This window comes from Malus domestica, chromosome 15 (assembly GCF_042453785.1).
Source record: "Malus domestica chromosome 15, GDT2T_hap1".
NCBI lineage: Eukaryota > Viridiplantae > Streptophyta > Magnoliopsida > Rosales > Rosaceae > Malus > Malus domestica.
The window spans coordinates 15,000,943-15,025,809 of record NC_091675.1 but is presented as its reverse complement, the minus strand read 5'-3'; the positions used below and the strand labels follow the sequence as shown (position 1 = coordinate 15,025,809).

The following is a 24,867-nucleotide window of genomic DNA, read 5'->3' as shown; positions in this document are numbered from 1 at the left end:
TTTTTCCAAAATTGATTTTGAGTATCCTATCATTTCCAAATTTATTGTGATAGATCCCAGATTACATGGATTGAAGATCTAGTTTTTTTTAATGGTATTGTAGTTCTTAGTACTCTCATTGTTCCTCATATAGCATCCGGTTATAGTGCAAATTTTGCTTCATGAAATTAAAAAAAAAAAAACCATGTAATCACATGTAGAATAAAAAATTATGCTATCGGTGAAATTTTTCAAATTGAACAGAAAGCCTTAAAAAATAATACGAGGAAATGAGTGTCCAAAAAAAATAAAAAATGAGCAGCCGGAAAAAAAAATGCTTAAAAGGTAAAAGAAGAATATTTTTGAAAGTTTAGTGAATTATTTTCAGTCCAAAGAAAATGTGTGAAAGTAAATTGAATATTCAAAAAAACAAAAGCATCCAGAGACGACGAAACTGTACATAGAACCACTCTTATTGAGTTCGGTTCCGGTTTAACTGGCCCAACACAGCAGATTGAAAGCGGGCCGGCCAGAGCTTTGCCTCATCCTTGAGCAATGCAGACAGACACACTGCCACCACAGAAAGGATAAGGATTTAAAGCCCCCACCTTTTTCAGTATGCTCATTCGCCTGCAGTATAGATAAGCTTCACAGACTTGGAAGCTTCAGTTTGCTAAATTTTTTCTCAAAGGTACAAAATTTAGCTGCATTGACTAATTGGGTTGTTGAAATTCTCCTCCTTTCTGTGTTTCGATGAGTTTGCAGTATTGGGTTGTTGATTATTTTTGTGATTTTTTTGGTTTTGCTTTAGGATATTGTAATTTCTCTGTTTTTTCGTCAGTCTTTTGCTGGTTTTGTTCTGTTTGTAAATACTGGATTATTGTAATGTTTGCTTAGTGTTCTTATTTTACTTCAATGTGTCATTGAAATGGAAGGGAAAGTTTGGTTCTTATTTTTCAGTGAGAGTGTACAGTTGTTATGAATGGACTCTGCACACAGGATTGGGGTTGATTGTTTGTGTCTGTTCAGTGTTTCGGTTTGATATGCGTATAAATTAGGTTCGAAATCGGAATGTTAATTTTGTTGAATAATTGAATTTTTGGGGTGTTGGTGTCAGCTTCATTGGTAAGTAATAGGAATTTGGGTGGTGATATCTATGTTTTGTTTTCGTTGCTCGACCAAAAGTAATTAGGTAATCCACATTTGATAATTTTGATGGAAGTTATCAAGTTTTTATCTTTTAGCACTTGTAATGTGCTTTTGATGGATCTATATGTACTCTCGGTGGAACCATGAGAGGATGTATTCTCGTGTTAGCAATTGTATATCGCACTTTGGATGAATCTTTTCGTTTTGTTCATCATTTTGATATTCTGTGCAGGTGAGTAAGGAATGGAAGTCTTTTGTTAGCAGCAGACTCAACTTCTATTTTTCAAGTCAACATGACGCCTGTAATTCCGTATTCTATAAGCAATGTCTCGCATATTCCTGGAACTGCCTTTACTGCAAGAAAGAACAATTGTTTAACAAAATTCAGTTTTTCAAGGAATTCTGCAAAACATGCTCTATCCCCACGGAGTTTTCTTTTACCTTTTTCGACCTCTATCAAATCATTTGCATTGTACCACAGCAGATGCCCCGTATATCATAGATCTAGAATCCATGTATCTGCCACAGGAACTGATGTGGCAGTTGAGGAAGCAGACTCACCAGTTGCAGATGCAGCTTCTAGTGAAGCCAAATCCTCTGATGATAGTCCTGGCCCATCTCAAGATTCTCAACCAAAGCGTTCAAAACCTGTTAGGAAAAGTGAGATGCCACCTGTGAAGAATGAAGAGCTGGTTGTCGGTGCAACTTTTACGGGGAAAGTAAGATCAATCCAGCCATTTGGTGCTTTTATTGACTTTGGAGCTTTCACAGATGGCCTCATACATGTTTCACAATTGAGTGATAGTTACGTTAAGGATGTTGGAAGCATTGTTTCTGTTGGGCAAGAGGTGAAGGTGACATTAGTTGAAGCCAATCCAGAGACTGGGCGGATCTCTCTCACTATGCGTGAACGTGACAATGGCAGTAAGCTGCAGCAAAGGAAAGATGCTTCTGCTGGTAGTGATAGGGGTGGACCTGGTAGAAGGAGTGGCCCAAAGAAAGGCGAAGGGAAAAAAGAGGTGAGGAAAACTACAAAGTTTGAAAAAGGGCAGGACCTAGTGGGCACAGTAAAGAATTTTGCCAGGGCTGGTGCTTTTATATCTCTTCCTGAGGGAGAGGAAGGATTCCTGCCTACATCGGAGGAACCTGATGATGGATTTGCAAACGTCATGGGGGAGACCTCCTTGCAGCTTGGCCAAGAAATAAATGTCCGTGTCCTGCGTACTACAAGAGGACAAGTAACCTTGACAATGAAGAAAGAAGAAGATATTCTAAAGTCGGACTCACAGGTCAGTCAAGGAGTAATCCACACTGCAACAAACCCATTCCTTCTGGCTTTTCGCCAAAACAAGGATATTGCTTCATTTTTGGACGAAAGAGAGAAAATAGAAAAAGCAGCTAAAGCCATTGCAAGCAGTGAGTCCAGTATTCCTGAAGTGTTGGATGAACATACAACCAGTGACGAGGGAACTCTTGGTGTCCTTTCAGCGGTGGATGAAACAGTTGAAAATGGTGCTCCTTCAGAGGACCAGGAAAGCCCAGTTTCTAGTACAATTGAAACTCTAGAAACCACAGAACAACCCATTGAAAGAGAAGAGGTGAGTTCTGATATCTTGGCTCCTGAAGGGAGTACATTTACCATGGATGGAGTGGAAAATGCAATTGCTGGTTCGTCTAGTGAAATAGCTAATTACACGTCGACTTCAGAAGTTCCAACAGGCGAAGAGGTTATAGAGCCTCAAGCGGATGATACCATAGAAAAAGGTGAACTGCAACCACCTACTTCAGAGAGAGAAATTCCTTCTGCTGCACTAACTGAAGAACCAAAAGGTTCATAACTAGATTTTTTTCCCTTCAAGTGTAGTATTTACATTTCATTCAATTGAATTCAAAACTTTGCTCTAAGTCTGAGATAGTAAAGACAAACATAAGATGCCTATAATGTGCAAAATAATATGCTATTTTGTGATCCAATATGCTGAAACTTTGCATCGTTTAACAGTTAACGTTAAAACACTTATGCTATAGAGACATCAGACATGTTCTCTTTTTTAAAACAAAATTAAAATGTAAAATCACAGATGGAACATAAAGTGATAGAACTTCTGATCCGTCTGGAGAATTAGCTGATGATGACGTCCTTTTGACAGAAAGTGAGGCCACCAAAGTTGTAGAAGACCTAGCTGACAACATTACAGAGGAAGCTCAGATTCAAACATCTGCTGCTGAGAGTGAATTGCCTTCTATCTCACAAGTGGAAGGTGACAAAGTGGAAAGTGCCCCCAAGAAGAATGGCAGTGCTTCTGATTCAAATCGACAATCTGACAATCCTTCCCCGAAGGAAAGAGAAATTAAAGGTTATTTCATCTTGCTCATTTTAATCATAAATCTCTACATTAAACCAGGTAAACAAACAAATACTAATGACCTGAAAACTGATGGGATATGGTTCGTGGAATATCTGTACACGGTGACCTGAATACTTGTTGCTTTCAAGATGGAAATCAAACCATTGAAAACTATGAGGATCTGAACTAAATTCTAAGAAGAATGTGAGTATGATAGGGGAAATGAATGAATGGTTGTATTGATTTGCTGGGTTGAATTTATCTGCCTACCACACAAACGCACACACAAAACACTTGGGAAGTTTCATGCTACAAACAATTGTTGCAATGTGAAATTGCTGCTCCTTAAATATTTAGTGATCTTAAAAGGATTACACAGATTTTACTGTGCAACACCATGTTCCATCTGATGCTGAATAATGTTGCTAGTGGGCGAGTGAAGATGAATAAAATCCTCTTAAATATGTTGAAGGATTCTTTTAAGTGATTGATTGTCCGGTTCACATTGCAATAGCAATCTTCTATTACGAGATATATCTACCTCTAACGGCTTGTTTTTACATGTGGATTACAGCAATTATATCACCAGCCCTTGTAAAGCAGCTGCGTGAAGAAACAGGAGCTGGGATGATGGATTGCAAAAATGCTTTGTCAGAGACTGGCGGGGACATTGTTAAAGCTACGGAGTTCCTTAGAAAGAAAGGTTTAGCTAGTGCAGAAAAGAAAGCCAGCAGAGCCACTGCTGAAGGAAGAATAGGTTCATACATTCATGATAGCAGGATAGGTATCTTGCTAGAGGTAAACTGTGAGACAGATTTTGTTTCTCGGGGTGACATTTTCAAGGAGCTGGTTGATGATTTAGCCATGCAAGTGGCTGCATGCCCTCAAGTACAGTACCTTGCTACAGAAGATGTTCCTGAAGAGCTTGTGAACAAGGAAAGAGCGATTGAGATGCAGAAAGAAGATCTTTTGTCAAAGCCGGAGCAGATTAGGTCAAAGATTGTTGACGGGAGGATAAGGAAGAGGCTTGAGGAGCTGGCATTGCTTGAGCAGCCTTTCATCAAGAATGATAAGGTGGTGGTGAAGGACTTGGTCAAACAAACCATTTCAACTATTGGAGAAAACATAAAAGTGAAGAGGTTTGTCCGCTACAATCTTGGAGAGGGCTTGGAGAAGAAGAGTCAGGATTTTGCTGCTGAGGTGGCTGCCCAAACTGCAGCAAAACCAGTGCCCGCGGAAGTAAAAGAGCAGCCTGCTGCAGTGGAAGTCAAGGAAACTGTTGAGAAGTAAGCAACTGCCTTTCACATATCATGTCTTGCTTTTATATAAGATTCTATAATACTGGGTCATTAATATAATAGATTGGATTTTTATTATGTTTCTGTGATAAAAACAAGAGTTCCAACACTCAGTTTCTGTGATAACATACGTGCTTGTTGATGCCAATATGGATGTATATTTTGTGTACGTCACTGATGTAGATTCAACACCATATTGCAGGGCACCAACTGTAGCCGTCTCTGCCGCTTTGGTTAAACAACTACGTGATGAAACTGGAGCAGGGATGATGGACTGCAAGAAAGCTCTCTCCGAAACTGGAGGGGACCTTGAGAAGGCACAAGAGTACCTGCGGAAGAAGGGTCTTTCTTCTGCTGAAAAGAAATCCAGCAGGCTTGCTGCTGAAGGCAGGATTGGGTCCTACATTCATGACGCTCGCATTGGAGTTCTGATTGAAGTCAACTGCGAGACTGACTTTGTTGGTAGAAGTGAAAATTTCAAGGGGTTGGTTGATGATCTGGCAATGCAAGTCGTGGCCTGCCCTCAGGTGCAATATGTATCCATCGAAGACATTCCAGAGAGCATTGTAAACAAGGAAAAAGAGCTTGAGAGGCAGAGGGAGGACCTTCTGTCCAAACCCGAGAACATTAGGGAGAGAATTGTGGAGGGGAGGATCTCAAAGAGGCTTGGGGAGCTGGCTCTTTTAGAGCAACCTTTCATTAAAGATGATAGTCTTTTGGTGAAAGACCTAGTGAAGCAGACTGTTGCTGCTCTGGGTGAGAACATAAAAGTTCGCAGGTTTGTTCGGTTCACTCTTGGGGAGTCAGTTGAGACAGTTGAAGATGCAGGAGCTGAAGCATGAATAAAAGATAAAACTCGGAGTTAGCATGGAGCCGAAGAAAGGATAGAAAGGTCACGAAACTAATTTTACATGCAAGTTACATGATTCTTTTTTGTTCTGGTTTTAGTTTTACTATCTGCAGCTTAGGCTGATCAATCTGTTATTTGGTCGGACAAGAGGTGTACTTTTTTGTCATCTACATTGCAGAGAGAAGATGGAAATACAATTCTGTTGAGGCATTTTTGAAAAAATGCATGGAGCTTCTAGTGGTTCGTCAAGAACATTTACCGCCCGAGTTACCTCTCGAGTAACCTCCCGAGTCGCCTCCCGAGTTCTCGAGTTTGATTTTCCATTCTCAATAACGTTTGAAATCTAGAATTGATGTTCGCATAATACTTGTTGCTTCCGATCTTATCTTGTGGAGAATGAGATTTTGGATCTAATTATGTCATGGAAAATATAAATCTCATCGCCGGATTTCGACGTGCCATGAAACATGGAAGATTAAAATCCAATAAAATTTGAAGAAAACAAATCAAATTCCTACATCCACTTTTACATGTGTATTTGTTCACCTACCGTACACCCTGCATGATCTTTGGCCAGAAAAACATACACCACATGTGCTAGTTACTCTTGGGAACGAATCGCCACAAGTCACACGGCAATATCTACCTCCCTTTTCTCGTGAAATTTGTACAGCTGTGGTACATCGTTTCGAAGCTGACGAACAAAGACAACGATAAAATAAGCTTTAATATCATGTCAACAACAAAAGCATGCTCACTCATCTCATAAAACATAACTACGCAGTGTCTTTAACCACTGCGAAAAATCGAAATAAGCTTATTTTGACCCACCTCACATATAACTTCAGCACTGCTAGCATTGAAGCTCTGCAAGGCTGCCCTTTTCACGAGCTGCAATTGACCAAAAGGGAAGTGATCTCATCATGTGGTCACAGTAAAAAACCATCTAAACCAATGGTGAGGACCGGTGTTTAAGTGTAAATTGTTTCTGCTACAAATACACGCGTATATAGGCCGCTGCAGAGAAGGGTTCTCTTACCTCTCCATCCTAAGTTCTTAATGCTGCACTGAATAAATTACATATCCAACTGCAGGATTACCAGCAGAACAATATATTAGCCGATCAGCACCAATGCACAAAATGATTCAAGACAGCAAATTATCGGAGCTTTTTTCATCCATGAAATGCCTATTTCTATGAGAGACAAATGTACAATTACTAGCCAAAGCCATATTACGAATTTTACGGCTTAATTTTCATGTATTCCATATTCTGAATAAATAGCACATACAATCCTTGTTACAAAAGGAAACAAAGTAAAGGACACAATATCCTTCCTAAAACATGACTCTAATAATTACAAGATATTTACATTTTTTTTCTTCTAAATATTGACTTATTCCAATACTCCCCTTCAAGTTGGAGCATAGATATTACTCATGCCCAACTTGACAAGTGAATTACCAAATCTTCTACTACACACGGCATGGGTAAGGATATTTGCAAGTTGTTCTTCTGAGTTCACAAACGGTATTGACACAATCTTTTTCTCTAACTTTTCTTTGATAAAATGTCTATCAACCTCAACATGCTTAGTCATGTCATGCTGTAATGAATTCTCAGCTATTTCCCTAGCAGACTTATTATCACAATACAACTTCATTGCCTCCTTCTACTTAAAACCAAGACTCCAAAGTAAATTTCGTAGCCAAAGTATCTCACACACACCATGTGCCATACCCCTATACTCAGCTTCGGCAGAAGATCGTGATACCACATTCTGTTTCTTACTTCGCCACATAACCAAATTACCCCCAACAAAAGTAAAATACCCAGATGTAGATCGTCTATCAGTCGCATCACCTGCCGAATCAGCATCAGTAAATCCCTCAATCCTCATATGTCCATGACATTCATACAAAATTCATTTACCAAGGGCAGACTTCAAATATGCCAAGATTCTCATTACTGCTGCCATATGATCCACACTTGGTGACTGCATAAACTGACTAACCACACTTACAACATAGGCAATATCTGGACGAGTGTGAGAAAGATAAATCAGCCTCCCCACTAGTCTTTGATATCTACCTCTGTCAACCGGTTTTTGATCTGGATAAATCCCCAAATAATGTTTCTCCACGATAGGAGTGTCCACAGACTTACATCCCAGCATTCCTGTTTCCTTTAATAAATCCAGAACATAATTACGTTGAGACAAGAAAATACCTCTAGATGACCGAGCAACTTCCACACCAAGAAAATATTTCAAATCTCCCAAATTCTTCATCTCGAACTCGGCGGCAAGGTTTTGTTCTAGCTTCATCATCTCTTCCGAATTATCACCTATTATTATCATGTCATCCACATAAATAATTAAGGTTGTCACTTTACCACTTTCCCGTTTCACAAATAATGTATGATCCGAGTGACTTTGATAATACCCAATCCGCCTCATAACTTGGGTAAATATACCAAACCACGCATGAGGCGATTGTTTAAGTCCGTAGAGTGACTTTCGCAACCTACATACTCCGGTTTTCCCTCCGGCATTGTACCCTAGAGGAAAAACCATATATACCTCTTCTTCCAAGTGCCCATGAAGAAAAGCATTTTTCACATCAAACTGTTTTAGTGGCCAATTCAAATTTGCAGCTAAAGAAATCAGAACTCGTATTGTATTCATCTTCGCTATTGGAAGAAAAGTCTCCTGATAATCAACACCATAAGTTTGAGTATAGCCTTTTGCTACTAACCTTGCTTTATACCTGTCTACCGATCCGTCTGCCTTGTATTTGATCGTAAAGACCCATCTACACCCAACTGGTTTCTTCCCTTTAGGTAGCTCAGTTACCTCCCATGTATCATTCTTATGTAGTGCCATCATTTCCTCATCCATCGCAGTAGCCTATTTAGGATCCTTCAAGGCCTCCTCAACTCGGGTTGGTGCTTGGATTGCTTCCACATTATTTATCCAGGCTTGACGTTCTGGTGCAAGGTTTGAGCATGACACATAATTAGCTATTGGATACTTCACTTTTCCTTCAGGAGAAAATCTGTCAGGAGGAACACCACGATTTTGCCTTGGCGGCAACTTATATGTACTCATAACATTATATGGATTAGTTACATGAGCATCAGTAGTACTTACCTCAGGAATATTCAGAGAAGACATATTGGATGGCACTATTAAGCTTGAGAGAGAGGGGGTTGCGGGTTCGGTAGCTAATAGTTACTGGAGCGGTGAAACTGGTTCGGGAACTCCCTGCTGACACTCTGCATCTCACTTGGCAGCACATTGCCGAGAAGACTCAACTGGTTCAGTGCTACTTGGCTAAATGATACTCACATTCTCGGCAAGACATTGCCGAGATTTACTGTCTCCATTCTCAGCAGTGTCTTGCCGAGAGCTTTCACGGCTTTTTTTGTCAATAAATACTCCCCTTGAGCTACATATTTCCAACCACCCAAGATCACCACTCATATTCTCCCCCGGGTGATCGGAAGATAATGGAGTCGAAGCATAAAAGAACTCGGATTCGAAAAAAGGTAACATCTATAGTTACATACATATAACGAGTTTCAGGGTGGTAGCACTTATACCCTTTTTGTTGAGGAGCAAATCCCAGAAAAACACACCGGTGAGCACATGGATCGAGCTTACTACGATGAATCTTGTGAATATGAACATAGGCTACACACCCAAATACACGAGGAGAAAGAGTATTTCTAAAGAAACGTGATATTGCAGAATGGTTTTTCACTATATTACCGAAAGCTAGGGTTACAGTATATATATAGGAAACATACACAATCCCAATCCTAAACTAATACCTACAAGTAAGGAAGTCAAACCTTATCAGGTAAGTAAAAGATTAATTACAGATTTACAATATTCACTATACTAATCCGAGATATCTTCTTTAACATTCCCCCTCAAGTTGGAGTGTATGTTAATAACACCCAACTTGCTGAGCAATGTTTCAAACTGTGTAGAATTCAACGGTTTGGTGAAGATGTCTGCTGGTTGATCATTTGTTCGTATGTATGCCGTACGAATCAGTCCTTCTTGAATCTTCTCTCTCACCAAATGACAATCAATCTCGATGTGCTTTGTCCTTTCATGAAATACCGGGTTTGAAGCAATGTATATGGCTGCTTGGTTATCACAAAACAACATGGCTGGTTGTGAATGACTCACCTTTAAATCTCTTAAAATGTTCTTTAACCATGTGATCTCACAACATGTGGCTGCCATGGAACGGTACTCGGCTTCCGCACTGGAACAAGAGACAGTGGTTTGCTTCTTTGTTTTCCAGGATATCGGTGCTTGACCAAGTTGAATGTAATAACCTGTTATTGATCTTCTCGTGTCTTTGCATCTGGCCCAGTCAGCGTCACAGAATGCCCTTAACTGCAAGGATCCCTTGGATGGCAGCAATAAACCTTGTCCCGGTGAACTCTTAATGTATCTGAGAACTTTGTGTGCTGCCTCAAGGTGTGGTTGTCTAGGCTTGTCCATAAACTGGCTTAACATGTGCACAGCGTAAGCTAAGTCCGGCCTTGTTATGGTTAGGTAGATCAGCCTACCCACAAGTCTTCTATAGGATGAAGCATCAACAAGAAGTTCTCATTCCATCTGTGTAAGAGAAATATTTGATTCTACAGGAAACCGTGAAGGTTTAGCACCCAAAAATCCCGCATCATCTAATATATCCAATGCATATTTCCGTTGACATAAGGTGATGCCATTTGTAGATCGCGCAACCTCTAACCCCAAGAAATACTTAAGTTGTCCCAAATCCTTCAATTTGAATTGTTGTGAGAGGGACTGCTTCGTGGCTTCAATTTCTTGCAGGTTATTTCCTGCTAAAATGACATCATCAACATATACCAATAAAGCAATGAAGTTACCGTGCTGACTTCGGACGAACAATGAATAATCAGAACACGATTGATGAAATCCAGCCGCCTTGAGAGCAGTGGAAAGTTTAATGAACCATTGTCTTGAGGCTTGCTTTAAACCATATAAGGATTTGTGTAGCTTGCATACACGAGTCTCCCCCTTTCGTCCAAAGCCAGGAGGTAAGTTCATGTATACTTCCTCTTCGAGATCACCATGCAAGAAGGCGTTGTTGACATCGAGTTGATGTACATGCCACTGACGCACAGCAGCAACACTAAGGAGCACACGGACAGTGGTTAACTTGGCAACCGGAGCAAATGTTTCATGATAGTCAACCCCTTCGATTTGGCTATAGCCCTTGGCAACCAACCGAGCTTTGTAACGCTCGATGGTCCCATCAGGTTTAAGCTTAACCTTGTACACCCATTTGCAGCCAATCGGCTTTTTGTGAGGAGGAAGTGGAACAAGGAACCAAGTATGGTTGGCCTGAAGTGCAGCAAGTTCGTGGTGCATGGCATCACGCCATTGTGGATGTTGGACAGCCTGCATGAAAGTGGTAGGTTCTCGGATGGTGGTGACGTTAGTAACGAAATGCTTATGCATGGGAGAAAGGCGATGGTAAGATAGGTAATGAGACAAAGGGTGAGTAGTACCTGATACCTGAACCAGATTCGAGGAAGGAGCAGGTCGGGACGGGAGAAAGGCCTCAATATGGAAATCCTGCAAGAAAGATGAGGGTTTGGTAGGATGTGTGCCACGACGGGGTGGCGGTGGTGCAGCAGAGGGGGAGGGCGGAGGGGATGGTGATGGAGAGGGCGGAGGGGATGGTGATGGAGAAGGTAAGGAAGGTGAAGTAGGCTCAACAGGGAGAGCTATGTCAGGAGAGGATTCGGTAGGAGGTAGTATAGGGAATGGATCAAAGGATGGCGAGTAGGGTTCGATAGGGAGTAGAGGAGGATTGGGAATGGGAGTGGGAGCAGCAGAAGGATGGGATAATTTGTAGGGAAAGTGGTCTTCGAAAAAGATGACATCCCTTGACACAAAGACCTTGTTAAGTGTAAGATCAAACAAGCGGTAACCCTTCTGACCATAAGGGTACCCAACAAAAAGACACCGTCGTGCACGAGGATCAAATTTAGAGGGTTTTTGTGCATGGGTTGATGCAAAACATAAGCATCCAAAAACACGTAAATGCATGTAATGTGGTGCCTTGTGAAACAACTTGTGATATAGTGTTTGCCCTTGAAGGAGAGGTGTGGGTGTACGATTGATAAGATATGCCGAAGTGAGAATGGCATCCCCCCAAAATTGTTTAGGAAGATTGGCTTGAAAAATGAGGGCTCGAGCAACATTCAACAAGTGTCGGTGTTTGCGTTCAGCCACACCATTTTGTTGTGGTGTGTTGACACAACTGGTTTAGTGAATAATCCCTTTGAGTTTGTAAAATGTGGCAAGTTTGAATTCGGGACCGTTATCACTTCGAATCACCTTAACTGTTGTGTTGAATTGATTCTCAACCATGTGTATAAATTGAACAAGAAGATCTTGTGTGTCAGATTTTTGTTTCATCAAATAAACCCAGGTGCACCGTGTGTAATCATCAACAATGGTAAGAAAATATTTGGCACCTGAGAGGGAAGGAACTTGATAACCACCCCAAATGTCAATATGTATTAATTCAAAACATGAATGAGTAGATATAGAACTCAAGGGAAAAGACAATCTAGTTTGTTTAGCCAATGGGCAAATTAAACATTTATTGGAATCACACGACTTATGGTGCACAAAGGGAAGTAACGAGGACACTTTAGGTGATGGGTGCCCAAGGCGTTGGTGCCAAAAATGAGAGCTTATGATGGTGGTAGTGTTGCAGGATCCCTTCCTTGGTGGTTCGAGATGGTAGAGTCCCTCCCGTTCAATTCCCGTCCCAATCATCTTCCCCGAATGTAGGTCCTGTATGACATAAGATTGTTTGAGAAAAATGGTGATGTAAAGGGAATCGTAGGCTAACTTGCTAATAGATATTAGATTTAACCTAAACAATGGTACACATAAAACATTGTCAAGGATAAAGTTGGGAGAGAAAACCACTTGGCCGACATGGGTTACGGTAGCAAGGGAACCATTTGGTAATTCAACACTATGATTTTCAACACGTTTTGAGGATGTGAGAAACTCAGGACTGCATACGATGTGGTCGGTGGCGCCACTGTCCAAAATCCAAATGACTTGCTTTCCATTACGCATGAAAGAAAATGCTTTACCTGAGAGTTCTTCATGATTCGAGGAATTACCCACTTGATTAGCAAAGGAGGATTTGCTTTTGTTCAAAAGCTGAAGAATCTGCTTGCAATCCTCCGGAGAAAAAGGGAAGTTGGGCATTGCGTCCTTCTTGTCACGGGCCGTGACTTGGTTGCCCTTGAAAGTCCGATTTTGTTCAGTCTCAGCCGCTGTTTTTCTTTTGCGGCAAAAGTCAAAAGTGTGTCCTTTCCAACCACAAAATGTGCACTTGAGATGAGCACGACAATTCTTGGTGCTATGGTTGGTCTTGTTACATTTGGCGCATCGTTGACTACCATCTTCTGTCTCGTGTTCTCGACCAGCACCATTCACCGCAAACACAGCAGCTTCAGGTTGCACGATGCTGCCCTTTCCGTTTGACACTTCAACTTGCTTCTCATGGCGAAGAACAAGTGCATAAGCTTTGTTAACAGTGGGCAATGGATCCAGCAATAGGGTGTTGCTACGAACCGTAGCATATGAGTCACTTAAACCCATAAGGAATTTCATTGTTTTCTGAGTCTCAACATATGATGTTATCTCATGCCTTGCTTCACAATGGCATGTCGGGATTGAACATAAGGCATCACGTTCATCCCAAAAGCCTTTGAGTTTGGTGAAGTAAGAACTCACCGTCATGTTGCTTTGCACACAATTATGGATTTCGTTTTCTATGTGAAACAGTTGAACGATGTTCACATGAGAAAACCTTTCTTGCAGGTCAAGCCACATCTGCCGCGCGTCCTTGCAGTGTATGACACTTCCTGAGATTTCTTTTGACATGGAGCCGAGTAACCATGTTTTCACCAGATTATTACACCGGTTCCATTGCTGTAATTCTTCAACCTGCGCATCAGTTGGCTTCGTGATTGTTCCATCAACCAGCCCTAATTTGTTTTTAACCATCAAGGCCATGGTCATGGATTGCGCCCATGTGCCATAGTTGTCTTCTACGAGTGGCTGCGGTACAAGAATGGCGCCAGGCTGATCCGAGTGATGAAGGTAAAGTGGATGGTTAGGGTTTTCCCACTTCTGATGCAAAGTCATGCCTGAAGAGGTTGACTTTTCTGGTTTATCACCCATGGCTATGGTTGCTAGGGTTTAAATATCTGTCGAGGTTTTCCTAGATCGATCACTCTGGTACCATCTAAAGAAACGTGATATTGCAGAATGGTTTTTCACTATATTACCGAAAGCTAGGGTTACAGTATATATATAGGAAACATACACAATCCCAATCCTAAACTAATACCTACAAGTAAGGAAGTCAAACCTTATCAGGTAAGTAAAAGATTAATTACAGATTTACAATATTCACTATACTAATCCGAGATATCTTCTTTAACAGTATTAGTTAACACTACTGGAACAAACTCTGTCAATACTTGGAGAGGTGTACAAAAATCCATAACCCGAGATGGCATACGGTTAATCACATACATGGCATAGGTGACAGCTTCAGACCAGAACTGTTTAGGTACAGATGCACCAATGAGCAAGGCACAAGCAATTTTCAAGATATGATGGTTCTTTCTTTCAGCAACCCTATTTTGTTATGGGGTATGAGGACAAGTAGTCTCATGTAGAATTCCTTGATCCCGAAGGAAGCCGGACAACTCGGAATCAATATACTCACCTCCATTATCAGAGCGGAGAACCTTAATAACAGAGGAATATTGCGTTGCAACCATTTGAGAGAATGATCGAAACACCATACCCACATCACTTTTATTCTTCATCACATAAATCCAAGTCATACGAGTGCAATCATCAACGAAGGTAACAAACCATTTAATTCCAGACAAAGTACTAACAGGAGGAGGACCCCAAACATCAGAGTGCACAAGTTCAAAAAGAAACAATCTTTTATTCATACTAGGAGGAAACGAAATGTGATGACTCTTCGCGAGAATACATACCTCACAATGTAAGTCTGATTCTTTAATTTCATGAAATAAACTAGGCAACATACGCCTTAAATAACCAAACGAAGCATGTCCTAACCGACGATGCAATAACCAAACTTCCTGTAAATTATTGGTATGAGATGCTCGAACTGCATTAGCTCTGCAAGAAACAACGTCATCCACATAATATAACCCTTCTCTCTTAGTGCCACGCGCAATGATCTCCTTTGTCTGAATATCCTGAAGTAAGCAAAATGAAGGATATATTAATACAACACAATCCAATTGTTCAGTGACTTGAGGTACAAATAATAAGTGATGGGACAGTGATGGAACCAATAAACAATTATGTAAGGGAAGATATGGTGTAAGAGATAACTGTTCCTGCTCCAACAACAACAGTAGTAGAACCATTGGCAGCTACCACACACTTTCTATGAGGGTCTTTCATGGACTGAAACAAAGTTCTATCATACGTCATATGATCCGTAGCACCAGAATCTAAAATCCAACCTGTATTCATCATAGTAATAGTACACGAGAACTACTTGCAATAAAATAATCTCACGGCAATCACACCAATATCCAATTATTGCAGTAGACTCCACAAATAAAACTAGTAGATACTCAGCAAAAACAATATAATAACATACGGACAGTAGCAGCACGCCACTGAGAGCTTCTGTGATTGTTGATGAACGATAACTAGAAAAACAGAAAGCAGAGCACACGGCAACAAATATATAAAACTGGCAGCAGCATAGCTGCAATTCAGACAGCAGCCAATTCCATTTTTCCCCTTTTTTATTATCAACACTAGCAGCAAATCCTTTTGTCCCTTTTATTTCTCTTTTGATCAACACGGCACTATATATAATGCTAAATAGCACAATTAACCACGCTGCAATAAGCAGCAGAGCACGACTTTCCACGTTGCATAGATTTCACACGGTGCAACAAGGGGACAATTCACACATTGATTAAGGTAGCAAGGCACCGCAGCAATTACAGGCAACAATTGCTGATTGCAACAGCAGCAGAGCACGATACGATGATACCAATAGTTATCCTTCTCGGCACAGCACAATACACACACGGTGCAGCCTAACTTATTGTTGCAAGAACCCGGAAATATGTCGAGACCACGCACAGCACCCACGTGGCAGCAAGATCACACTGCTGCAAATCCACTATGCATGCCCTAACCGATTTCTGCAACAAGCAGTGCAGGAACAAGTCGACCGAACACAGCAGCAGAAGAAAATATTGTTTTACAGTTTCTAGGGTTACGGCAAACTTGGCTTTGATGCCAAATAGAATTTTACGGCTTAATTTTCATGTATTCCATATTCTGAATAAATAGCACATACAATCCTTGTTACAAAAGGAAACAAATTAAAAGACACAATATCCTTCCTAAAACATGACTCTAATAATTACAAGATATTTACATTCTTTATCTTCTAAATATTGACTTATTCCAATAATTACTGGATGAAAAGAATCGATTACATCTTCGAAGCAGAGCAAACCATAAAGAGCTATAAACAAGAGTACCGTAGAAATCAAGAAAGTAACAGTACCTCAAGATCCACGGCATTTTCCGCTGCTATTTCAAGTGATTGAGCATCAATGTCAATGCCAATCACCTGTCTGTTCAAAGCAAGAACACATTAACCCGACACCAAAACGAAGAAAGTATTCATTCGAGATTCACAAACTTGATCCGTAATAACCTTCAATTTCGACTAACAAAGTAAAAGGGTTATCGAATTTCCAACTAATACTCAAGTTAAAACCACACTGGGAAAGATGAAACTCACTCTGCACCCAAGAGTGCAGCTGCAACACCCAATGCACCACAGCCACAACCAAAATCAGTCACCACCCTCTCACTCACGTCCCCGAATGAATTCTCTGCCTAATCAATCGAAAACCCATGATTTTTAACGCGACCAAACAACCCCAAATTCAAGAATTTAGCAGAAAATCAATAGTTTTAAGCAAAAAGGCAGAGACTTTGAGAAGAACCACTGAGCTAGTTAATTAATGTTGACTATGATGATGGAATTCACTTCTTTCCTCATTTTTCATCTTTTGCTTAATTTTTTTTTATAATGAAATCTTGTTGGTTGAAATTTCTTTAATCCTTCTCATCCTTTTCTTGTTAAATCAGAAGCCAATGAAAGTCTTTCCAACTCACAAGCATTTGGGATTAATTAGCTTTTAACTTTTATTTTGTTTTAAGTTTTAAAGAAGTACAAATATTGTCACTTAGTACATGGGCTAATGACATTTTCTCTGCTTGTAAGTAAGCAATCTTAGATTCAATGTTCATGAATGACGAACATCGATACCAAATTAAACTAGTCATTGCATGGTTAAGCTCAACTGTTGCATCTCTTTTAACGTAGCTATATCGTTGTAAATAAAATAAAAAAAGAGTACAAATACACTTTAGGATTAATGTTGATGCATTTCAAGAGGTTTAAGTGCTAAAATGGTCTGTGTTTGGACCCATTAGCAATGATGCCATTCCGCCAAACGAAGATTTAAAATTATGCTTGGAAAACAGACTTGTATTGTATTAGACGATATTCTAAATTACTCTGATTCAAGCCATTACCCCAAAACCTTTTGATGCACTTCCCTCCCATCCGGCACCAAGTCTCCTAGCAACCACCATCTCAGTTTGTTAGGCCCGTTAACAAACTAATCATCACATACTTCCCATGAAACCACATTAATACTTTCGGTTTTTCCAACCAAAACTGATGAACACAGCTTCTCAGTTCAGTCACTTGGTCGTTATTTGCGAGACCAATCCACCCATGTTACACCACTCGTTCAATTTATAATAATATTCCGTGAAATATTTAAATACATCGTACATCTATATCATAATACATAAATTAATAACATCACTGGTCCTGGTTGGTATGGCGGTCACACTCAAACTTTCAGCTTTTTTCGCTACTCTTGCGATACAGGCTTCAAAGCAAAACCAAACTAGTATTCCAATACTGCAGTTAATTTCATTCCTTTATGTAGAGACATGGTCCTCACACTAACCGTTTTTCATACGTAATACAATTACTTCAACCAGCCAACTATCTGAAATTCAAGAGAGAGAGAGAGAGAGAGAGAGAGAGAGAGAGAGAGAGAGAGAGAGGGAAGAGAGAGAACTAGTTATACTAGACCAGTTTGCAGAACCTACTAGAATGTCATATTTTGTTACACTAAATATTCAATATTTAAGAAGCATAAGTTGACAAGAACAAAGTGCCCGATTTTGGAACCGTTCAGTGCTTTCACCTCAATCGTATCAAGCTCCCTCCAACCTCATTTGCTTAAGAGTTTGATCCATTTCTGGTTGATGAGATGACACTAATTACTATTTTTGCACTTCTGCATGGCCCTGGGGGCTGTAAGAAACCGAAACATAAGGATGTTTGTTAGGGATTTCATTTAGCAAACAAAATCCAAAATCTACATGCCATCATGAAATTTGTCGGTATTTCTGTCGTGCATGTATGTTTATATAAATATATTAAGAAATGAGGATCATACAATTGAGTCAAAATCAATGTAGAAAGATTAAAACCGATCTCCGTAGTGATAAACATGAAAAAAATGAATTAGATGGAAATATTAGATCAGTGAAGATACCTAGACCCATAGCCTCTGAACTCTTCATGATCCTCATCCTCTTACATGAGTCGGTAAACATTCTGCAAGAGCAATCCTCGATTCAGTGAACATTCTAACATGGAGAAACCTCCTTTGAAAAGCTATTTGAGTACTATTGTATCTACACATCCGAATATCTGTATTGGAAAATGAACAGGTAATTTACAAATTTTGTTGAAAAGTCCCCACTTACTCCCAGGGAACATCACCAACTAGCATCCAATCGCCATCCTTGTCTTCATAGGTGAGGACATATTCAGCACCATGTAGAAGATCCATCAATCGACTCTCGCTCAATCCATCTCTCGAAGCTCCATGTGAGCCACAATGACCTGACCAAGATTTAAGTAAAGAGGAAAAAATAAATCGGGATTGGTTTCTTTGGAATCCAAAAGAACATCCTTTGCAGAATTTGCTAAATTAGATAGGGATTTATTCTCCACCTAGTTGATTTACATATACCAACAGACATGGAAACACTCCACCCAACTCTTGACACTAATTTACAGTTCCGATATTCCAACTAAAGAAGGAACAAACAACTTTCTTGTTAAGGTAAACAGTCTTCCAATCGTTCTCGAATTCTGATCCAAGCTTCTTAAAGATGGTTTGAATCACATAAACTACTGCCAGACTGTGAAAACTTATGGCAGGTGAATAAGAACAGAGGATGAGTTACAAGGTAACTTACCGATTGTAAAGCAGCTGAACATCTTTTCCAGAGCTAGAGATAACTCCAGATAGCTACCGTAGGTTTTCAGATCAACTTTCCTCAGGTACGGTGCACCATCCATGCTGACCTTAACATATAGACACCCTGCTCCCATCTTGCCTTCAGCATCATCATCATTTTTCGAAGGAACGGAAGCCATTGAATTTTTCCGGAAAGAACGAATTGGTGGCCATCCTACAACCTGTGCCCTGTCACGCACATGACATTGGACAAGTTAAGAGTTTATGATGAACATCTTAAATAACTTCCTACCTATCCAATCTATGACTATATAATGTACATAATGTTACAATTTCGGGTCAACAAGTCCAGAAAGCAGTGAATTCAAAACAATGAAACCAGGCTAACAGATTACAGACTTGGCTTGCAGACGCGAAAAATCTTGCCGTTCTGGGACAAAATTTGAAACATGCATGCAACGAAATATTTGAAATTAACACAAAATCTTATGCCCTCCTTCCAAACAAGGAAATAAGTGAAATTTTATGCAATATGAGAAATGAAACAACCAATCTGCAAAATAAACAGCACGTAAAACCATATAATTCTTCAGTTTAACCTAAAGGGACAAAGAAAATCCCTCGTACTACTAATTAAAAAACTTAAAACCCATAAAAAAAAAATTAATACCACAATTCAGCAAACAAAATATTCATCTTTCTGGAGAATATTAAAGAAAGAAGAAAAGGGCAGAGAAAGAAAGCTAATTACTTTGCAGCAGGGGCAGTAGACCCAGCAGACCCTTGGGATTTCTTCTCATGCAATGGCTTTGGAGACTGTTGGACACCATCTTTCACAGTAGACCCAGCTAAACCAGTTGGTTGCTTGCTGGGTTCACTCCCAGCAGCAAGAGTTTTCCCAGCATGCACACCTCTAGGAGAAAGCAAGTTTCCACCTTTTCCCAACTCCACCTCAGATCCACCACTCCCAGAGAAAACCCACTTTCCAGAAGCTCCATCAATGGCGTCTGAGAATCCCCTCTTGGCCCCAGACACCAACCCCTTAACCCCACATGCTGAAAACCCAGCAGCTTTCTCCTCCACCCCACCACCGCCGCCGCCGCTGTCTCTCTGTGGGGACTGGGAGCCAGGCAAGCCCAGTCTCAGCTCAGTGGCTTTGAGGTTCAAAGCAGCAGACTTGTCAGAGGTTTCCATTGAAGGAGATAAGCCTATGTAATCATGCTCCAAAGAAATAGACATCAAAATATGTCAACCCAGAAAGCATTAAACGGATTTAGAACCAGAGAAATGAGAAAGTTGAGAGCTTTTATTTCAGAGTATATTGGTGTTTTGGAGAAGAAGATGAAGAAAAAGAGAAGCTTCTTTCTATATAAAATGCACTCTCTCTCGGTACTCAGTACTCAGCACTCAGCACTATGTAACAGAGAAAATGAATATATTAAAAAAATTATATAAAAGAAAATAAAAGGCAAGGAAAGTGTGGGAATTAAAACTTAAAATTGAATAGACAGCTTTTCTTTTTGGTCGATTTTAAAATAGACAACTTGAGAAATAAAAAGTGGAAACCTTTGGGTTTGGCATTAACAATAATAAACTATAATGGGTTAATTTCAAATGTTCCCCAAAAAAAATACGACTTTTATTACAAAAATTGATCACTTTAAATATTTACTTTACTTGCTCAAACTTCCTTCTATTACTTAAGTATTGTAAAACATAACAAACCAACCAACACAAGTCAATCGGTTGGTTATGAAAATTTTTATTTAATCGCCACAAAAATTGAAGAAACAAAAAAATTGTTTTTACTAGGGCGGGGTAAATGAACTTAAAATCCAAAAAAACACCAAAATGGGTTGATTTGGTTTTTTTTTTTTTTTTTTTTTTTGTTCAATCGGTTAATAAAATCGAATCAAACCGCAAAAATTGGTTTAGAATGCATTACAAACCGTGATTTAACCAAATTAAACCATATATAATAAAATATATAAATTAATATTAGGATTAAGTACCTAAAATTCTCTAACTTATTCTAAATTGGTCTCAACATTTTTAAACATTCTAAACAAATAAGCAACCTATTGTAAGTGTTACATCCGTTAAGTCCCAGTTAATTTGTCGTTAAACATACATATAGCGACAATGAGTCCCACTTATTTGCTTACCTGGATACTAAAATAGTATTAAAAATAACTTCAAAAAAGTCATGAAGATGAAAAAACAAATACACGAATAAAATGAAAAACAAAAATGAAGATGAGGAAATTTCTTAACAAAGAAGCGGGTTAAGAATTTAGATAAGGTGCCAATGAGCTTGTTTCTGCTAATGTGATTTCCTTATTCGCCAATTTTGGCTAATAAAGCTTTAAATTCTTCTTTATAGCTAGTAAAGATGGTGGTAGCTGCATCATGTCAATCCATAATATTTCAGCATCCTTCATAACCTTCTTCTTAATTTTGGCGGCTTGAGTTGTAGAGTGAAGTTTATGGTTGTGCGTTGGGTTTGGAGGTGAAAGCCTAAGTGGGGTGATGGTGACCATTACTTGGTGGAACCCATACTTCCATAATCTTATATTGATGTTGGAGACAAAGTAAGTCTTAGGTAATTTAATAGAAATTCAATTGGGATTTAACGGATATGATATTTTCAATAGTTGGGTACCTGTTGAAAAAGTTTAAAACGGTTGAGACTAATTTGGAATAACGCTAAAATATTGGAGGGTTTTAGGTACTTAATTCTTAATAATATTATATGTATATTATATATGTGAACACTAATATTATATATTTAACTGACTAATGATGTCTCTAGTTTTAATATGCATGCCCAGTTCAATACAATTCAAATCTCAAAGTGATTTGGGTTGATCGATTTCAAATTTTTATTGTACTCTCTTGTATTAGTTCAGTAAAATATCATCCATGAGTGATGATCCAATCCAAGCATAAGGCTTATTAAACACATGAACACCAATATCCATATTAAAACTCCAATTTGTCAACTGATCAGCCACATAATTCTTCTTCTTGTAGATGTGTTTCAACTCACTTCTCCTCAAAGAGAAATAATTTAACTATATGGTTTGTTCTTAGGAAACATATTCGTCAACTGCCCTAGCCTTTCGCTTGGTGCCGATGGCAACCCATTTTTTCTCATCCTTCCCTCATTCTCTTCTTCCTTTCCACTCTCTTCTCAGTTTTCTTATGAGTTTTTCTCAGTTGTACTTGAGTTTTGTCTCAAATTTTCCCTGAGTTTGTCTCAGATTTGGGCTTCATGCCCCTTCCTCAATTATCTGCCTTACGTTCTTTTGTTTCCCACCCTCCCTTCCTCATTATCCATCCCCACTCCATCCTTTGCTTTTTGGCTCCAAACCAAAAATGGATATCAAATCCACTTTCCTCCCTCACTTCCCTTCCCTTAACCGGTTTACCGAATTCCTCTCGAGGTCAAGTGCTCTACGACTTCGGTCAAAGTAAGGGTATTTTACATGCCCCTTTAGCCTCACCTTCTACCATATGTTACTTTGTTTGTATATATTTGCTGGGTTTAGTGAAGGGGACTTGATCCGGTGACTGTTTCTCGGTCTGGCATTTTTTATGACGAAATCTAGCTCTAGTGGCAACGATGGAGCTGCTTCTCTCTGAGGATTAAGATTAGGGTTTTATTTTCGGGTAATGTTAGGGACACCAAATTTCTAAACCAAATTTTGTAAACCAATGATGTGGATGTTGATGTTTGGATTATTACTTATGTATTGTTTAACGTGTTTATTTCCTATTGATGACATATTATTTAGTTTGCAAATTTGGCTTTAAAATTTGGTCTCACTAGCATAATCCTTTATTTTTTGTTTGTTTGTTTATTGGGCTAGGCTTTTGTAGTTTAGCTTTCTCCAAGTGTATTTTGGGTTATTTTGCCTTCCCTTGGGTTGGCTTGTAAAGTTTTCCTTCTTAATGAACATTACTTTTTCGACAAAAAAACAAAAAACATATGTTGTTTGTTAGAACAAAAAAACAACCACCAACTACAAGTGCTCATTTACTACAATGATAGAAAAGAGTTGAACTTTGTATGACAGCGTGAGTTCGAACCATATCGATGACTAATCTAATATTTAATCTAATAAAATTTATTGTTTGACCAAAAATAAAAAAATAAACAACAACCAACTTGAGATGAAAATAAAAATAAAAATATTTGAGGACCAAAGTGACACGAGCCCTAAATTTGTACGGACAAATTTATAAGAACTCAAATAACAAAAACTTTATGAACCTTTTACATATTTTTCGATTATTTAACCTAATTTTATATTATTCCCTCAATATTTATTTAAAAATATAAAAAAAACTTAGCAAAAAAAGGCAAAAAAGCTAGAAAAATTGGAATTCGCGCCGAGAACGTGTGGCTGGCAATAGGAAATTACGGAAAGGGACGGGACTGGAAAACACAGTCGGAATTTTCAAGGCGGATAGGGAAATCCCAGGCGGGGGTGGGGATGGGGATTGTTTTGGCGGATTCGGTGTTTGGATTGCGGGAAAGAAAGGGAAAAGTCGGGTGGGCAAGTGAGAGACTTTGTGAGAAAGCTGACATGGATGGAGATGCCCCTAAACGCCCAGTTGGAAAAAAAACGGAAAAAAACGGCAGTTTGAGGAATTGGGAAGAGAGTGTGGTTTGATGGGGAAGTGACTCTGTGTGATTTGTGTTTGTACGTGCCGGCAGCTAGCTGTCGTTTGGATGCTCGGAAATTTTGAAAACTTTCCCGGAAAATTTTGACGACAGAAACAAATTTGACTGAAAGGAAAGCACAATCATTTACCCGCAAAACAGCACAGAAATAAAAGAAAAAACAATAGATGTTTCTTCTGTCATAAGTTACTTTTTTTTTAAATGTTTTTAAATGATTGAAAATATTTTTGTTTTCGTAAGAAGTACTTAAAAAATTTTGAAACCCAAAATTACTTTATAAAAACGAGGTACTAATTTATGATCAAGAGAAATATTAGAAAAAAGTAAATAAAGCTAATTTGATTTCCTCTAAAGTGACGGTATTTTTTAACCTTTTTTTTTTAGAAATTAATGTCATCTTACAACAGGTTTAGTATTTCAATAGTCTGCGTGTGCAACTAAATTTACTTCTTATTTATTGCGACTTGTCATGAGCAGGGATGACGATTGAAAAAATAAAATGAAAAATGAAACAACAGAACATAAAAAGAGAGCAATGTACAAACTAATATATGCTTCTCTCTCTTCTCCATCTTTCCGCATTGTTTTTGCACAGTACCAAACAACCGTGAACCATTGAATCGGTAGCTGTGGCGCCATGGTTCCAATGGATGTCTGGATTTAAAAGTCATTTAAATGTAAAATTTAAAGGAAAACAATGGAAATTCAAGCCAAAATCCACCTCCCCTCCCTTCCCTTTCCCTTCCCTCTCCTCCCTTCCTCATCCGTTGATCCCCACTTCTCATCGCCCCCAACCATACCCACCAAATCCCGCGCCCCAATCACTTCAATTGCAGTTGCCAGTTTTTTTAAATTTAATTTTGAATTTTTAAACAATGCTGTTATTTTTACATGGTTGTGACGCTCATGTAAAAAAACAGTAAAATTTGTATTCATGTAATTACTAAATTGCCAATAATTTTTATTATTGTTCCGTTTTGATTAGAAGGTTAGAATGGTACTTTATGAAGTTTTGGTTGATAATCAGGCTTCTACAAATATATAGTTTAGATTAACTTATTTACAGAAATAATCTT

The 24,867-nt window shown here is 39.1% G+C and overlaps 2 protein-coding genes across 3 annotated transcripts; one reads left to right on the top strand and one right to left on the bottom strand.

Annotated features, from left to right (window-relative positions):
* Nucleotides 1-404: 404 nt before the first annotated feature.
* On the top strand, nt 405-6,147 carry LOC114821509 (polyprotein of EF-Ts, chloroplastic-like). 2 transcript variants are annotated; one of them, XM_070814639.1, is made up of 5 exons: nt 405-670; nt 1,361-2,892; nt 3,279-3,485; nt 4,051-4,762; nt 4,977-6,147. In XM_070814639.1, the coding sequence occupies exons 2-5, from the start codon at nt 1,422-1,424 to the stop codon at nt 5,614-5,616; spliced, it is 3,030 nt and encodes a 1,009-aa protein (XP_070670740.1). In that variant the 5' UTR covers nt 405-670; nt 1,361-1,421; the 3' UTR covers nt 5,617-6,147. The 2 variants fall into 2 exon arrangements, with proteins under 2 accessions (XP_070670740.1, XP_028949712.2); XM_029093879.2 differs by having other exon boundaries at nt 1,361-2,958.
* An 11,581-nt stretch (nt 6,148-17,728) lies between these two features.
* LOC114819098 (auxin-responsive protein IAA21) lies at nt 17,729-20,707 on the bottom strand. Its single transcript, XM_029094590.2, has 5 exons — nt 19,853-20,707; nt 19,100-19,329; nt 18,602-18,740; nt 18,388-18,449; nt 17,729-18,143 (listed from the first exon to the last, which is right to left on the bottom strand). The coding sequence occupies exons 1-5, from the start codon at nt 20,338-20,340 to the stop codon at nt 18,106-18,108; spliced, it is 957 nt and encodes a 318-aa protein (XP_028950423.2). The 5' UTR covers nt 20,341-20,707; the 3' UTR covers nt 17,729-18,105.
* Between the last annotated feature and the right edge of the window lie 4,160 nt (nt 20,708-24,867).

What these genes read in the sequence shown, in the direction of transcription:
- LOC114821509 (XM_029093879.2), top strand. Translation starts at nt 1,422, where the DNA reads ATGACGCCTGTAATTCCGTATTCTATAAGCAATGTCTCGCATATTCCT. An exon ending in ACTAACTGAAGAACCAAAAG is followed by an intron (nt 2,959 to 3,278) that starts GTTCATAACTAG and finishes TCCTTTTGACAG; the next exon opens with AAAGTGAGGCCACCAAAGTT. An exon ending in GAAGGAAAGAGAAATTAAAG is followed by an intron (nt 3,486 to 4,050) that starts GTTATTTCATCT and finishes TGTGGATTACAG; the next exon opens with CAATTATATCACCAGCCCTT.
- LOC114819098 (XM_029094590.2), bottom strand. Translation starts at nt 20,340, where the DNA reads ATGTCTATTTCTTTGGAGCATGATTACATAGGCTTATCTCCTTCAATG. An exon ending in GTTCAGCTGCTTTACAATCG is followed by an intron (nt 18,741 to 19,099) that starts GTAAGTTACCTT and finishes AATCTTGGTCAG; the next exon opens with GTCATTGTGGCTCACATGGA. An exon ending in TTCAGAGGCTATGGGTCTAG is followed by an intron (nt 18,144 to 18,387) that starts GTATCTTCACTG and finishes GGTTTCTTACAG; the next exon opens with CCCCCAGGGCCATGCAGAAG.